The 14,139-nt window shown below is 49.7% G+C and overlaps 1 protein-coding gene and 3 pseudogenes across 2 annotated transcripts; all 4 read right to left on the reverse strand.

The window, feature by feature from the left end:
- Positions 1 to 311: 311 nt before the first annotated feature.
- Positions 312 to 1,718, reverse strand: LOC147983757 (uncharacterized; annotated as a pseudogene).
- A 1,120-nt stretch (positions 1,719 to 2,838) lies between these two features.
- Positions 2,839 to 12,943, reverse strand: LOC125526745 (short-chain dehydrogenase/reductase 1-like). 2 transcript variants are annotated; one of them, XM_048691383.2, is made up of 6 exons: positions 12,563 to 12,943; positions 11,876 to 12,122; positions 11,703 to 11,780; positions 11,347 to 11,532; positions 10,822 to 11,237; positions 2,839 to 3,072 (listed from the first exon to the last, which is right to left on the reverse strand). In XM_048691383.2, the coding sequence occupies exons 1-5, from the start codon at positions 12,613 to 12,615 to the stop codon at positions 10,857 to 10,859; spliced, it is 945 nt and encodes a 314-aa protein (XP_048547340.2). In that variant the 5' UTR covers positions 12,616 to 12,943; the 3' UTR covers positions 2,839 to 3,072; positions 10,822 to 10,856. The 2 variants fall into 2 exon arrangements, with proteins under 2 accessions (XP_048547340.2, XP_048547338.2); XM_048691381.2 differs by lacking the exon at positions 2,839 to 3,072 and having other exon boundaries at positions 10,591 to 11,237.
- On the reverse strand, positions 3,717 to 6,181 carry LOC125526743 (subtilisin-like protease 4 pseudogene; annotated as a pseudogene).
- Positions 7,124 to 9,547, reverse strand: LOC125526744 (subtilisin-like protease 1 pseudogene; annotated as a pseudogene).
- Positions 12,944 to 14,139: the final 1,196 nt, after the last annotated feature.

A 14,139-nucleotide genomic window follows, 5' to 3' on the forward strand; every position in this document is an offset into this window, starting at 1 on the left:
GAACTGATCTCTTTAGGGCCGCGAGGGGCCACATAGGGTTGTGGTGGATGGCAGAGAGGGCATGGTGCCACCGGCATGGAGATGGGAAGTGACGGACAGCGGCTGTTAGGTGACTGCCGAAGGAAAAAATAGTGTCGGGAAGGAAAAAGCATTCAGGAGAATAGCTCTTTTACCCCACAAATTTGAGCATGAAGAGGCAAGTTTGAGGGAAGGGCCGGAAGGGGTTTAACCCCCAAAATTTAGGGAGTTAGAAGAGATTTGATGGGAGAGCCAACTAGAGATGCTGTTATATATGCCTCAAAATATGTGAATCAGAGCACCGACATGATCATGTTGGTGCCGTGACTCCCACAAAATCTGGATTTATGCTTAATCATACGGACACCAGGTGACACGTTGTCGTTCCCATTGGCATTGCCTTTGCAATCGCCATTGCCATTATTGTCGTTCCCATTGTTGTTGCCTTTGAAATCACCCTCATCATTGTCATTCCCATTGCCATCGGTAGGTAACACTACCTCCATGCCCGTGAAGACAGCCAATATGTCATTAACCAACCAGTGGCCGCAGCGCTCATCATATGCCATAGTTTCGAAGAAGTTGGTGACGCAAAACCTGCCGGAACCCAGGTTGACGAGTTTGGTGGGGCAGCCACCGTAACGGGGTGGGGTACCACCCCTCTGGCACGTCAGTGTCCGCCCAGATTCGTGTGTGCTCCGGCAGCGGCCCCTCCCCTCTCAGTCTCAGGACGCCGGAGATGTCTGCGGCGCAGGGGAGGTGGGAGTTGCTGTGAGAGGCGCCAAACCAGAGGCCGAGCTCCGGGTCGTGCCCCGCCCTGCCGTGGAACGGCATGAGCCAGTCGCCGGCCTTGCTCCACTCGCGAGTCACCGTGTCGAAGCAATAGATGCCGACTCCCGTGACAGAGATGCAGATGGTGTGTCCGCCAACCAAGGCGTACGAGCAGACGGAGGCCGGTTTGTTACCAACCTGCAGGTCATGGACGAAAGGCGGCGGCGGGAGGGCGTCGCAGTGCCACGCCTTGCTGGAGGTGGGGTGGTAGCGCCTGCGGTACACGATAGCCTCGAACTGGACCTGGCCCTCGCTGTGCGGCCTGAGGATGCTATCCATGATGTAGAGGGCTCCACCTTGGCCTTCCTTCGAGATGGCCGGATCCTGAGGGATGGAGAGGGCCAAGGGGGGCGCTTGGGCGTGTGGAGGCTGGGCATGGTGTCGATGCAGTGGGTCTCGGCGTCGAAGCGGAAGATGCGCGTGGAGCTGTCGCCGAAGAAGAGCTTGGTTTCGGTGAGAGGGAAGCAGTACATCCTGCCCCATCGATCGTACGGGGTCATCGCGCATATCGACGGTTTCATGGTGACCGTGGCCGCCGGCAGCCGAATGTAAACCGGCTTCTTCATCATCATCATCATCATCTTCTTCTTCTTCTTTCCCTTGGCCCCCGCCCCCGCCCCCGCCACCGCCGAGGGGTTGTTTATTAGGTCTGGCCTGTTGGGCAGGGCCGTCAATGGAGGCACCACCTTGGCATGTTCCGCCGCTTCTTCCGGTGTCGGGTAGAAGAGCTGGTTGCGGGACAGGTCGAAGCGCCGCAGCGTGTAGGTGAATTTCTGGCAATCCGACACCAGCAGGTTCACAAACCGCCGGGCGCTCATCTCCGATCAAAGATCCAACACCTCAAAGCAAGATCGTCCTTCCTTCCTTACCTCCTGTAGTAGTAGCAGTACATTCAAAAGAAATGAGAACAAAAATCAGGTCATGCCGACCCAAGGAATAAGAAGCCGACGACGGACCTGGTGCAGAACGGCGGCGCCGCCGGGGGAGCGGAGATTGGGTTTGGATAGGGAGGTACGTCTACGGCACACTTTTTTTTTAGGGATCACACATTTTTTTCTTCGTGGCCGGTGGTGTTGTTGGGTCGGACCATGGCCCAATCCTTTTCTTCCCTTTATCCAAAGACCAAAGCAGTTGGGCCTGGTTAACCAAACCCATCTTTCTTTCATTTTTTTCAGATATCAGCCATATCGTAGATAGTGTGCAAGATTGCACATCCATGGCGCTTCTACAGGCATAATATGTGCTTGCAAACTCTTCAGCCAGTCATGATTAAACCTCTTAACCGAAACCTCCTACATTGGATAAGAGCCAGACGAATTCTTGCTTTACTTGTGGATTGCCACTGCTGGCATTTGCATAAGACGGCAGCTTTCTGTCGACAAACCAACAACCTGTTCAAATATCGCAAATGCTATCGGCCGAACACCACAACAGACACTGATCGCTGACGATCAAGTCTCTTCATCAGAGCAAAGTTTCTTTCTCGTTACTGTTTCATGGTCGTGTTTGATGTTGCAGAATCTGGAGCAGGTGACGCGGATCATCTCCGGCCTCCCCCTCCACCTGCACCGCCATGTTCATAGGGCGTTAGGAACCTATACTTGGGAGGAAATGCTGAGTGAGATGTGAGAAGAAGAAAACATCAGCTAATCAAAACCAACTCTTCAGTTAGTCTCTCTAGGTTGCAAGTTCCTTTCTGGGTGGGCGTTGTTTCTGCAGCAGAGCATCTCTTTGGGTTGCAAGTTCGATTCTCCACTCTATCATACAGCTTAGAGTCATGCTTTTGGGCAAGAAATGGGAGAACCCAAATTTTAAGTAGCCTTTTAATTTGCATATTTCAAAAACACGGGAATAGGGAAAAGGCGGATTATGAAATGCTAGGGCCATTGGAATCTATTAAAATTTAAAACACAGGAATTGGATGTCATGACATGCCATTTTCTACATATATGGGGACAACATGAATAAGCAATACGAATAGTTTGCTGTGGCATAGAAAATATTATGCCATAATTAACACTAAAACAAAGGAAAACTTCCCAAGCACGAATCATAGGAGAACTTCGCAAGTACAAATCAAAATTCTAAAGATTCTACTCCCATAATATTTCTGACTTCGCATCAAAGATCAAGAATTAGGTGTGTGCCACAACAGCCAAAGAAAACATGTCCATGAGACAGGAGCCAATGGAAGCTCGGTAACAGAATGCAGTGCATGATATCCTGCAGTTAAAAAACCAAAACAATGTTCAAGATCTCACAGACTAACGGAAAGATTGAACGTCTCAGGGAAACAGTTTTTGGAATGAGATTTAGTTAGTCCTTCCGCTGTAAAACAAGAATGCATTGTACTACTACGGCCTGGATGTTGGTGCTTGATGGAAAGTGGCAACAACAATGTTTGATAGCACTAGCATTACTCAAAAACTTGCGATGTGCATTCTAACTTTTTTTTTAGCATATCCAGTGATCAGAATTTTGGATCTAGCATATATACGCTCATACTGAAGTATTCATATGTGAAGGCAAACACAAACTAGACTTAAACTCACGCATGTCTCCAAGAAACCCACAAACTTGCACATCCATAAAACCCTACTGACGAGATTAACACCAACAATTTTCACATTTCTTTTGTTGAGCATTTAGAGGGAGATCTGCATCAAAGAGAAAATAATTTCAATTGCAGATTGCCTGTGATGGACACGGCCATATCATTTATTTACTCTGTTTCCTATATCCAACAGAAGTTTACAGGGACGGATACAACTTCAGAGTTTCAGAAGTTTCCGTCCACCTTTGTTTTCTTGCTCTGAACAAAAAGGTAATGGAGTTTCAGAATTCAGACAGGCAGAGATGCCGCGGCATTAAGCAGCAGGACCAAGTATCAACCGCTCATCTCTGGTTCGAATCGCATAACTTAAAACTTTGCACCAGTAAGTAAATCATAATGCAAGTTTTTGTTCCATTGGTACTGTTTATTTATTATTATGTTGACGCAAAAGAAATACTGAAAGATGACTTAAACATGAAGAAATAAAACATCTAGTGATCTTGCGGCACGTACATCATTCATGGTGATGAGGCCGGAAGAGCGACGATGGGGCTCCGCACGACATGCCTCTCCGATACCCAGCTCAAGCTTCCCTCCACATACAGTACTTCCTTGCCCAGGTCGCCGCTCACAGACATGCTGAAGGTCTTCTTCTCTCCGGCTTTGGAGAATGACAGCGTCTCCGGGGAGACACGCACGGTCAGAGGCTTCGGCACGTCCACCTTGGCCTTGAATGTCGAATCCGCTGGCCCAACGTTCGTCACAGTTCGGTTCACTGTGAACGGAGTCGATGAAACCAACACGGTTATCGTCGGGTAGTTGAGCTGCGCGTGCTGGACCTTGGGCAGCTTCCCGCAGGTCAAGCTTGAGTTGCGCACGATGGTTGCTAGGCCGCTGTCACCGAGGAACCAGCAGATGTAGCCGGCATACTCAGTGACGCTGAGGTCGTACACCAAGCCAGGGTCGGCGGCTCTCGCCGGGTTCACAAGGCCGGCGCCTGTGTCGAACACCCCGGCCTTTCGATGCTGCTCGTCCAAGATTGAGCCGCCAGTGCTATTAACGATGTCCGACGTCGTTAGGATAGCAGACTTGATGGCGGCTGGCGACCAGTCGGGATGGATGCTTTTAATAAGCGCCGCAACACCACTCACGTGGGGCGTCGCCATGGATGTGCCTGATATGATGTTGAAAGGGCCCTGTCCGGAGGCCGTGCTTGGCGGCCATGCAGCGAGGATGTTGAGCCCCGGTGCCAATATGTCCGGCTTTAGGATGTTGAGGTTGGTGAAACTTGGACCCCGCGAAGAGAAAAAAGGCACGACAGGGGCCGGGCGGACACCAAACAATGTGTTGTTGTACGTGAGAGAGGCCACAGAGCTGCTCTTCGACGATGCGGCGTAAGCTATGAGGATGCCACCGTCGGACGCGGTCACCTGTACAACACTGGAGTTGTAATCCTGAACAATGGTGGTGTAGCCACTGATTTTGTCGTTGAACAACACCACACCGGACGCACCAGCACCCACTATTCTGCGGACGTTGGACTTTTGAGTCTCCGACTTCGTGTTCTCGCAGACCAGGATCTTACCGGCGATGCCACTGTCATCACTGTAATTGCAGTACCGCCATTCCTCGGAGTAGACGAGAGGGTGCGACTTTGAGCTCGGACTCGCTTTCTGGGTAAGCGCTTCTCCATCGATGATCTTGCCATTGCCAAGATTCACACTGGCACCGAAGCTCCGGTCTACGGAGCCGGCGGCGACTGTGAGCAACCACGGGGCGACGTTGGTGACCGAGAACAGATCCGGACCATCGTTACCTGCGGCACACACCATGAGGATGCCCTTGGACATAGCACTAAACGCGCCGATAGCGATGGGGTCTTGATCATAGATGGGACTCATGGTGCCACCAACGGAGAACGAGAGCACGTCCACCCCATCCTTGATGGCCTCTTCTAGGCCGGCCAGTACGGCAGATTCCTCGCAGCCTCTACTGTCGCATACCTTGTACATGGCGATGTGTGCGCTAGGAGCAATTCCGGCTGCAGTGCCCTTTCCCACACCCACACCATGGTATGACGCGCCGGTGACGAAGTTCCCGGCTGCCGTGGACGAGGTGTGCGTTCCGTGTCCCTCTTCGTCACCAGAGTCAACACCCTCGATGAATGACTTGGCACCAATGAGCTTGTTGTTGCACCGGGCCGCCTTGCATGAGCCCTTCCACCTTGCTGGGGGTGGTGGAACTCCATGGTCATTGAAAGAAGGGTGTGTCGCATAGATGCCGGTGTCGAGCAGTCCAATGATGACTCCCTTCCCGTAGCCAGCCTGGCTCCAGAACCCGGTGTCGTTCCTTAGCCCAAGGAACTCTGGCGTGTGGGTGGTCATTAGCTGCAGGGTCCGGTCGGGGAATGCACGCACAAACCCTGGCTTCTTGGCCACCGTATCGAGCTCGGCGTCGGTGAGCCTCACGGCGAAGCCACTGAACACCTCGGTGTAGGAATGGAGAAGGCGCGACTCGTTGGACTCATCCATCAACGAACTCGGCAAGAAAGACTTGTGCCACTGGCGATGGGCGTCTTCGCCGGCATTCGAGCGTGGTGGCTCGACGAGCACGATGTAAGCACGATAAGCAGAGGGTTTTGTGGCATTTTGGTGTACGCTTGTGGCAGCTGGATTGATATAGCATAGTGCGAGCGCAGGAAAGAGGATGGCGAGCAAGAGAAGTGGTACTGAGAGATTTGTGAACGACGCCATTCCTCGAGGCTCAAACCACACAACTACACGATGAAGATGATGGCAATGCCAGAATAGGATCAATCACCGGGCAATCTTTATACAACACGAATAATTAATGTGTTGTGTGTTACTTTTGGCATATATTAATCAGTTGACAAATCCAGAGCATATGGTAACACATTAATGAGTTTAACTTCTGTTAAATCTGGAAGATATGATAAGATTATGTGGGATGGCAGGAATGAGTGTGGGTAATGTATCTACCCGGGTTTATGGTGCGGGGTGTAGGGAAAAAGATACATGGTATTTTTCGATTTTCTGGATGGTCTTTAACACATATATTAAATATCTGTAAATTGGGAGGATAACTAATTTTTCAAAATTAACAGCTTCTGGTTTTGTATCCCCACCTATGATGTGTTATCATCTCATAAAATGAGTACTATCAACAGATTCCTGAAGAAAAAATATTGGAGTAAATGGCAATATCGAAGTCATGAAATTAGGTGAGGTTGAATGGGTCATTTTCTCTTACGCTCAAAACCTGATCGAGTTCTATCAAAAAACTCTTGAACAAATATTAGTAGGAGCTGCATGAAGAAATGGAAGAAAATGACAGAATGGGTGTGCATGGAAGGAACGGCTGGACTTGGCGTTCCAGTGGACCAATCTGCTGGTGCTTAGCGAATCAGATTTCTCTAAACCAGGCAGAAACACTGAATACCTACTACTACCCAGCGAATGAACCCAACGGCAGCATAAAACAAAACTAAAGAGGGAAACGCCCACTGACCCGCATCGGTCTTGATCTGTTTCTTTATCTCCAAATGCTTCACAAGATATCAATAACTGGGCTCTGGTTCTATTTTCTTATCGCAGCAACTCCTTTATTTCTCAAGCAAGCATTCTCCTTAGAGACGATGCATTTGAACTGATTAAACAGGGCCAGATGAAAACATCCACTAATCTAACAGCACAAAAGTCATTCATGGTGATCGCAGGGGAGTAGGACCACCGACTCGAAGGGAGACGACGATCGGGCTCCTCACCACGTGTTTCTCGGACACCCAGCTCAGGCTTCCCTCCATGGATTCTTGTTCATCCACGTGGTGGCTGCTCACCGACACGCTAAATGTCTTCTTCTCCCGGGCCTTGGAGAACACCAGTGTATCCGGAGAAACACGCACCGTCATCGACTTGGGTGCGTCCACCTTCGCCCTGTATATCGATGTTGCTGGCCCAACGTTCGTCACTGTTCGGTTCACGATGAATGGCGTTGATGTGAATGGCACAGTTATACTTGGATAGTTGAGCTGGATGTCCTTGACCTTGGGCAGCTTCTCGCAGGTCAAGCTCGGGTTGTGCACGATCGTCACCAAGCCTTTGTTGCCAAGGAGCCAGCAGATGTAGCCCGTGTAATCAGTTACGCCGAGATCATACACCAGACCAGGATCGGCAGCTCTCGCCGGGTTCACATGGCCGGCGCCTCTATCGTACGCACTGGCTTTACCATGCCTCTCATTCAATATCGGGCCACCGATGTTGTTGAAGGTGTCCGACGTTGTCAGGATGGCCGACTTGATGGCAGCCGGTGACCAGTCGGGATGCAAGCTTTTGATGAGCGCCGCAACACCGCTGACATGTGGTGTTGCCATGGATGTACCTGATATGATGTTGAAAGGCCTCGATGCAGATTTTGTTTCTTGCAGCCATGCGGCGAGGATGTTGAGCCCGGGAGCCAGAATGTCTGGCTTGAGCACGCCCAGAATGTCTGGCATGGACCCCGTGAAGAGAACGACGCCACGGTCGGGTTTGGACGAACACCAAGCACTGTGTTGTTGTATGTGAAAGTGGCCACGGCTTTGCTCGCTGCCGACTTCGCATAACCTGTGATAGCAATGCCGTCAGCTGCGGCCACCTGCACCACTCTCGAGTAGTAATCCTGAAGAAGAATGGAGTAGCCATCGGCTTCATCATTGAACAGTACCACACCGGCCGCTCCAGCATCCATTATGCTGCGAATGGTTGAGTACTGAGGCATCGGGGTGTCATGGCTTGGCATACCACGATTTTCCCGGTGATGGAAATGCGATCCTCGTTCTCGCAGAAACGATTTTCCTCGGAGTAGAGGAGAGGATACGACTTTGAGGTTGGCATTTTCACCTGGGTAAGCGCTTCTCCATTTAAGCGCAACCCATTGCCGAGATGAACACCAGCGTCGAATCTCCGATCCACCGAGCCAGCAGCGACCGTGAGCAACCACGGTGCGTCGTTGATGACCGACCGTGGATTGGGACCATGGTTGCCAGCCGCGCACACCACAATGATACCCTTGGATATCGCGCTGAACGCGCCGATGGCGATGGGATCCTTGTCGAAGCTCACACTGGTGGGACTGCCGAGGGAAAGCGAGAGCACGTCCAGGCCAGCCACTATGGCAGATTCTTCACAGCCAATCCCAGTGCACACTTTGTACATGGCGATGTGGGCACCTGGAGCAATTCCGGAAGCAGTGCCCATGCCTACGCCATGGTATGACGCATTGGTAACAAAGTTCCCAGCGGCAGTGGATGAGGTGTGTGTTCCGTGCCCCGCAAAATCAAATGGGCGGTCATCACCGGCAATGAATGATTTGGCACCGATGAGCTTGTTGTTGCACCTGACCTTTCCACTTTGTCATGATCGTCGAACGAAGGGTGTGCTGCATAGATTCCGCTGTCAAGCATCCCGACAATCACTCCCTTCCCGTAGCGTGTGTCGCTCCAAAACCCGGTGCCACTCCTCAGCCCGAGGAACTCTGGCGTGTGCGTGGTCATGAGCTGCAGCATCCGGTCTGGGAACGCGCGCACGAACCCTGGCTTCTTGGCCATCGCGTCGAGCTCGGCATCAGTGAGCCTCACCGTGAAGCCGCTGAACACCTCGGTGTAGGTGTGGAGGAGACGTGGCTCTCCAGATTCGCCGATGTGAGAGCTCGGCAAGAAAGTCTCATACCACCGACGATGCCCGACTTCACCGGCACTTGAGGGAGGTGGGTCGACGAGTACGATGTAAGTGCGGTAAGCAGAGGTTCCTGTAGAACCCTGCTGTACCCTTGCAGCAGCTGGACTGATATAGCACAGTGAGGGTGTAGGAGAGAGGGTGGCGAGGAAGAGAAGTGGCAGTAGTATGATGAGATTGGTCAAGGACGCCATGGCTGAAGCTAGGCAAACCTACACAACTGAGGAAGGCGATGGCGATGGCGATTGAGTGTCTATCCGGCCATCACCCGCTGTTCTTCATTTATACAGCACGCGCAAGTGATCAATGTGCTGCAACCTTTATGGTGCACAAGATAAATCACTTGGAGATCTAGCGCATGCATGCAGCAGCATACAATACAAGAGATTTATTTTGTGCCAACTAAATGTTGTACGACCGGGGAGGCCAGATACATACTTGCTGATACGCAATGAGCAATGCACTGCGATTGTTTTTCTATATCCTGCATGAACCATATCTCGCAATATATGAGGGAAATGAATGACTCAAATTTAACATCATATAGATACTATTGATATTGTCATATCGTGTCATAAATGTAGTCATAGAAATGAGATCAGGTGAGGTCGAACTTGATCACCAATTGGAACTTCTATTCTGGGCGCCTCTTCCGGGTGTGATAGTTATTCCCTCCGTCCCATAATGTAAGACGTTTTTTGACACTAGTGTAGCGTAATTAGTTAGTAGTGCTAAAGATTAAATCTGTTTAACTAATGATTGAGTGGCATCGTTCTCTCAGTTTTACTGGGCTATTTGTTGTAAAGCGGTTTAGATGTTCAGTTTCTACTACTTGCTATCTTAACACAAATGTGCAGTCCTGCTGTGCCCTTCATTCAACCCATCATAATAAAGGAACACAAACCGTTTGTGTTTTGGGATTCAAACTGGTTACCTTCTAATACACTGTGTTACTGCGAATTGTTCAAGATTCAATCAGCTCCTCTGTTTTTGAGTAGCGGTACCTAACTACTATGCAGGTATAAATGTGGTGATAGAAATGAGATCAGGTGAGGTCTAACTGGTCACCAATTGAAATTGTATTCTCAGCGCATTTTCTTGGTGTGACAGTGCTAAACATTTGATCTGTTTAATTAACTAGTGACTAGTGATTGAGTGGCATTGTACTCTCCCGTTTACTGCGCTATTAGTGGCAAAGTGGTTTGGATGTGCAGCTTCTACTACTTGCTATCTTAACACAAAATATTTGTGCAGTCCTGCTGTGTCTGGCTCAGCAACGTAGTAGTGATATCATAATAAAAGAAAACACTCTGTTTCTGTTTTGGGATTCAAACTGGTTACCTTCTACTCCCTCCGTTTCTAAATATAAGCCCTTTTAGATATTTCAATACGGACAACATACGGATGTATATAGGCGTATTTTAGAGTGCAGATTCACTCATTTGGCTCCGTATGTAGTCCATATTGGAATCTCTAAAAGGGGTTATATTTAGGAACGGAGGAAGTAATGGACTGTGTTACTGTGAATTGTTTCAGATCCAATCAGCCCTTCCTTTTTGAGGAGTGGTATCTGACTACTACGCAGGACCATAGCTGGTCTTGAACTATTTATTCATATCGAAAATGCAAGAAGAGAAAACTGTCCTGGCCAATGGCCTCAGGCATGACACAGAAAGATGAACTTACCATAACGTAGCTGCAGACAATCCAGTGAACAGACACTACCAGACATTCACCATCTCCGTCTGATCGAAGTAGCACCCGGTCGGTCCGTCCTGAGGGAGCAGGGCCAGCATGACCGGGCCCCTCGCGCCCTGCTCCGGCATCAGGGTCCCCAGGTTCCAGTTGATGTCGGTCCTGACAAAGCCGGGGCGCACGCAGTTGACGCGCATCTCTGGGTACCGCCTCGCCAGGATCCTCGTGTAGAGGTTGATCACCATCTTCGACACGCTGTACGCCGGCAGCATCGCCGGCCACCCTGCCTCTTCGAGCCGTCCATTCTTCAGGTCATCCATGAAGGTGTTGAGCACCGCCTCGATCCGCGCCTCGTCCCAGATGTCGATGTTGCTCAGGTCCTTCCGTAGCTCCTCGTTCGGCATTCTCTGGCAGGCACCAAAGTTGAACACATAAGACTGACTATGGATCGGGCAGAATGCATCTCTTTCTTGGTTCTCAGAGGTTTTGGAGAAAGAATTTCAACTGATAGCGTACCTTCAGCTCTGACGCAAGGGAGGAGGCGTTAACGATCTTCGCTCCCGACTTGGATAGTTTCAGTAGAGGAAGAAGGGCTTCTGTAACCCGTTTGCATCCGTAGTAATTGGTGTCGAGACAGTCCCGTGCCACCTCATAGGTATTCTGGAACACGTCTTTGAGCACAGTGGCTGCTCTGCCAGATGTCTGAATCATAAACACGAATTTAAAACTGAACACTGAACATTGGTCGCGGTACTAAGTATCCAAGTTACAGATGAAATTGCTAAGTTGCAAAAGGTTCAGATCAAAAGAAAATTATCGTGTGGCAAGCGTGATAAACTATTTTCAAAAAAAGATTCAGAGGAAATCAGTACCCATGTCTCTGCATCAAGGTTCAGAGCTTTGAGGCCTTCCTCATCTGCTGCAACTCCTACAACTGCTGCATTGTTAACCTGTATATGATGTTACCCAACTCATCCTCATTCACATAACATGTTCCCGGAAAAGATGCATAAGTGACGATCTAACAAAAGCGACTTCATTTTACCAAGATGTCAAGCTCTCCATATCTGCTCTCGATGTGTCGCGCTAGAGCGGCGACACTGCTGTCATCCCGGACGTCGAGCTGGTGGAAGACAACGTTGGAGAGGTTGGATTCACGGCAGATCGACTCGACGGCATCCTTCCCTCTCTTCTCGTCCCTCGCTGTGAGAATGACAGTCACACCTTGGGCGGCAAGCTGCCGGCACACCTCCAGGCCGACTCCCTTGTTTCCACCAGTGACCACCGCAATCCTGATGAAAAGCAGGCAGAATATCAGCATCCCTGCCCATTTTTACTTTTATTCTTGGATTGGATGATCCAGCAAACACTAGTAGTAGTAGAAACTGACTACTAGGACGAATGGGTAGAACCTGATTTATGAACAACAAAAATGCATTATACCTATTTTTTGAATGAATATATATTGATGATCATTTCAGGCTTTTCCGGGCTTTCAGGCCGGGCTTCGGGTGGAAAAGTTGAGCCCGAGCTTGGCCCGGATGCCGGGGTTTCGGGCCGGGCTGCCCAAGAACAGGTCCAGCACTAAGCATACTAGAATGAGCAACCTAGAGTGCAGAAGAGTGCCACCCAATCTGAGAAGACGCTAGATATATATTCTAAGTACTACTCAGTATTCAAAGGTCAACTCAGGATGCGATCAGAAACCAGTAAGATTCACCAGCGAAGGTACCTGTGCGATGCCTGCTTCCCGTCGGCGGTGGCTACGTGCGACGGCTTCTCCATGGCTTGCGGAGTTGCAGCGGGTGGCTACGACGGCTGGGTGGGGGTCGTCGACGGCAAGGCGAGGAGAGAAGATGCTGGGGTGGGAGTGGGGGTTGGTGGCCGGGTGATTAGGCTCCAGATTAACCCTAGATCGTGGTGGTGTGGTTGCTGGTTAGTAAAAGACCATGGATTATTTTACGAATTGCCTGGGAGGGCTCGTCTCGCCGGCGCCACTCCGGCGCCGACGATTTGGCTGTGTGGCCGGACCTACACGGCGCGGGACAGGGGAGGAGGAGGGAGACTGCTTTGCTTGGACATTTTTTTTGCGGGAAGAGGTGAGTGGTCATCCAGAGGCGTTGACTCCGTTGCTTTTGCGACGAAGCTGCACCAATCCGTCCCAACTGTAATTTCTACTGCAGAAACGAACCAAACGCCAAAATCCTCCCTTAATGCAATTTTTTTAAAGTCTTTCAATCTATTCATTTTCAATCATGGCAGTACATCGAATACTAAAAATAATAAAAATTACATCAATATCTGTAGACTATCTAGCGACAACTACAAGCACTGAAGCAAGCAGAAGGCGCACCGTCGCCATTGCCCCCCATCGCCGGAGTCAGGCACAACTTGTTGCAATAGACCGTCGAAAAGTCGTCGTGCTAAGGCCCCGTAGGACCAATGCATCAGAACAGCAACCGCCACAGATGAAGAATAACATAGATCAAAAGGATACAACCCGAAGACACACGAACGTAGACATAACAATGAGATCCGAGCAAATCCACCAATGACACACCCACCAACAATGCTAGAGACACCACCAGAACGGGGCCTAGGCGGGAAGACCTTTGTTCCATCTTCAGGGAGTCGCCGTCATCTCGTCTTCCTGAGCATGACACAAACCCTAGCAAAACTGAAAAAAACGACTAAAAACGGAGCCCTCCTGCCGGCCCTTGCCGAGATCCATCATGCCCCCATGGCTCTAAGGCCATCGGAGAAGAGGCGGATCTACGGCAACACCGACAGGAAGCAAAAACCCTAGCTTTTTTTTAAGGAGGTGGCGGCAGCTAGAGATGAGCCCGTGCCGCGGTCATCCCCTTAATGCAATTGTGGTGGTGTTAAGAAACCAATTTCATTTCTATAGGGTGTATATACGCTCCTCATGATCATTGCCACATAGTGTTGGGCTGGAGAGTAAATATGCATGGCATAAATTTGCCGACATGGTAAATACACACACTAAATAGCCTCATTCACTTGTGATGAACTTTGGGAACAATTTCAACTTGTTTATCTTAATATTGACCAAGTTTATAAAAAAATACTTACAAGTATTCACAACCGTGAATATTAGTGATCTAAAACGCCTTATATTTGTTTACAGAGGGAGTACAAAAATACGTACTTTATTATGAATCTAATGAAACTAATTTGGTGTTTTAAATGTCTGGTCAGACCTAAAAAAAAGTTTGACTTAGGATTTTCCTGGCGACTTTTTTGCAGTTACAGTGGTAGTAGCATGGATGTAGCGATGGATCCGATTCC

This window comes from Triticum urartu, chromosome 2A (assembly GCF_056163025.1).
Source record: "Triticum urartu cultivar PI428250 chromosome 2A, HENAU_Tu73, whole genome shotgun sequence".
In the NCBI taxonomy this organism is placed as follows: domain Eukaryota; kingdom Viridiplantae; phylum Streptophyta; class Magnoliopsida; order Poales; family Poaceae; genus Triticum; species Triticum urartu.

Coding starts and splice junctions, on each gene's coding strand:
- LOC125526745 (XM_048691383.2), bottom strand. CDS start 12,615: ATGGAGAAGCCGTCGCACGTAGCCACCGCCGACGGGAAGCAGGCATCG. Junction 12,123..12,562: donor GGGAAGCAGGCATCGCACAG/GTACCTTCGCTG, acceptor GCTTTTCATCAG/GATTGCGGTGGTCACTGGTG. Junction 11,781..11,875: donor ATGGAGAGCTTGACATCTTG/GTAAAATGAAGT, acceptor CATCATATACAG/GTTAACAATGCAGCAGTTGT.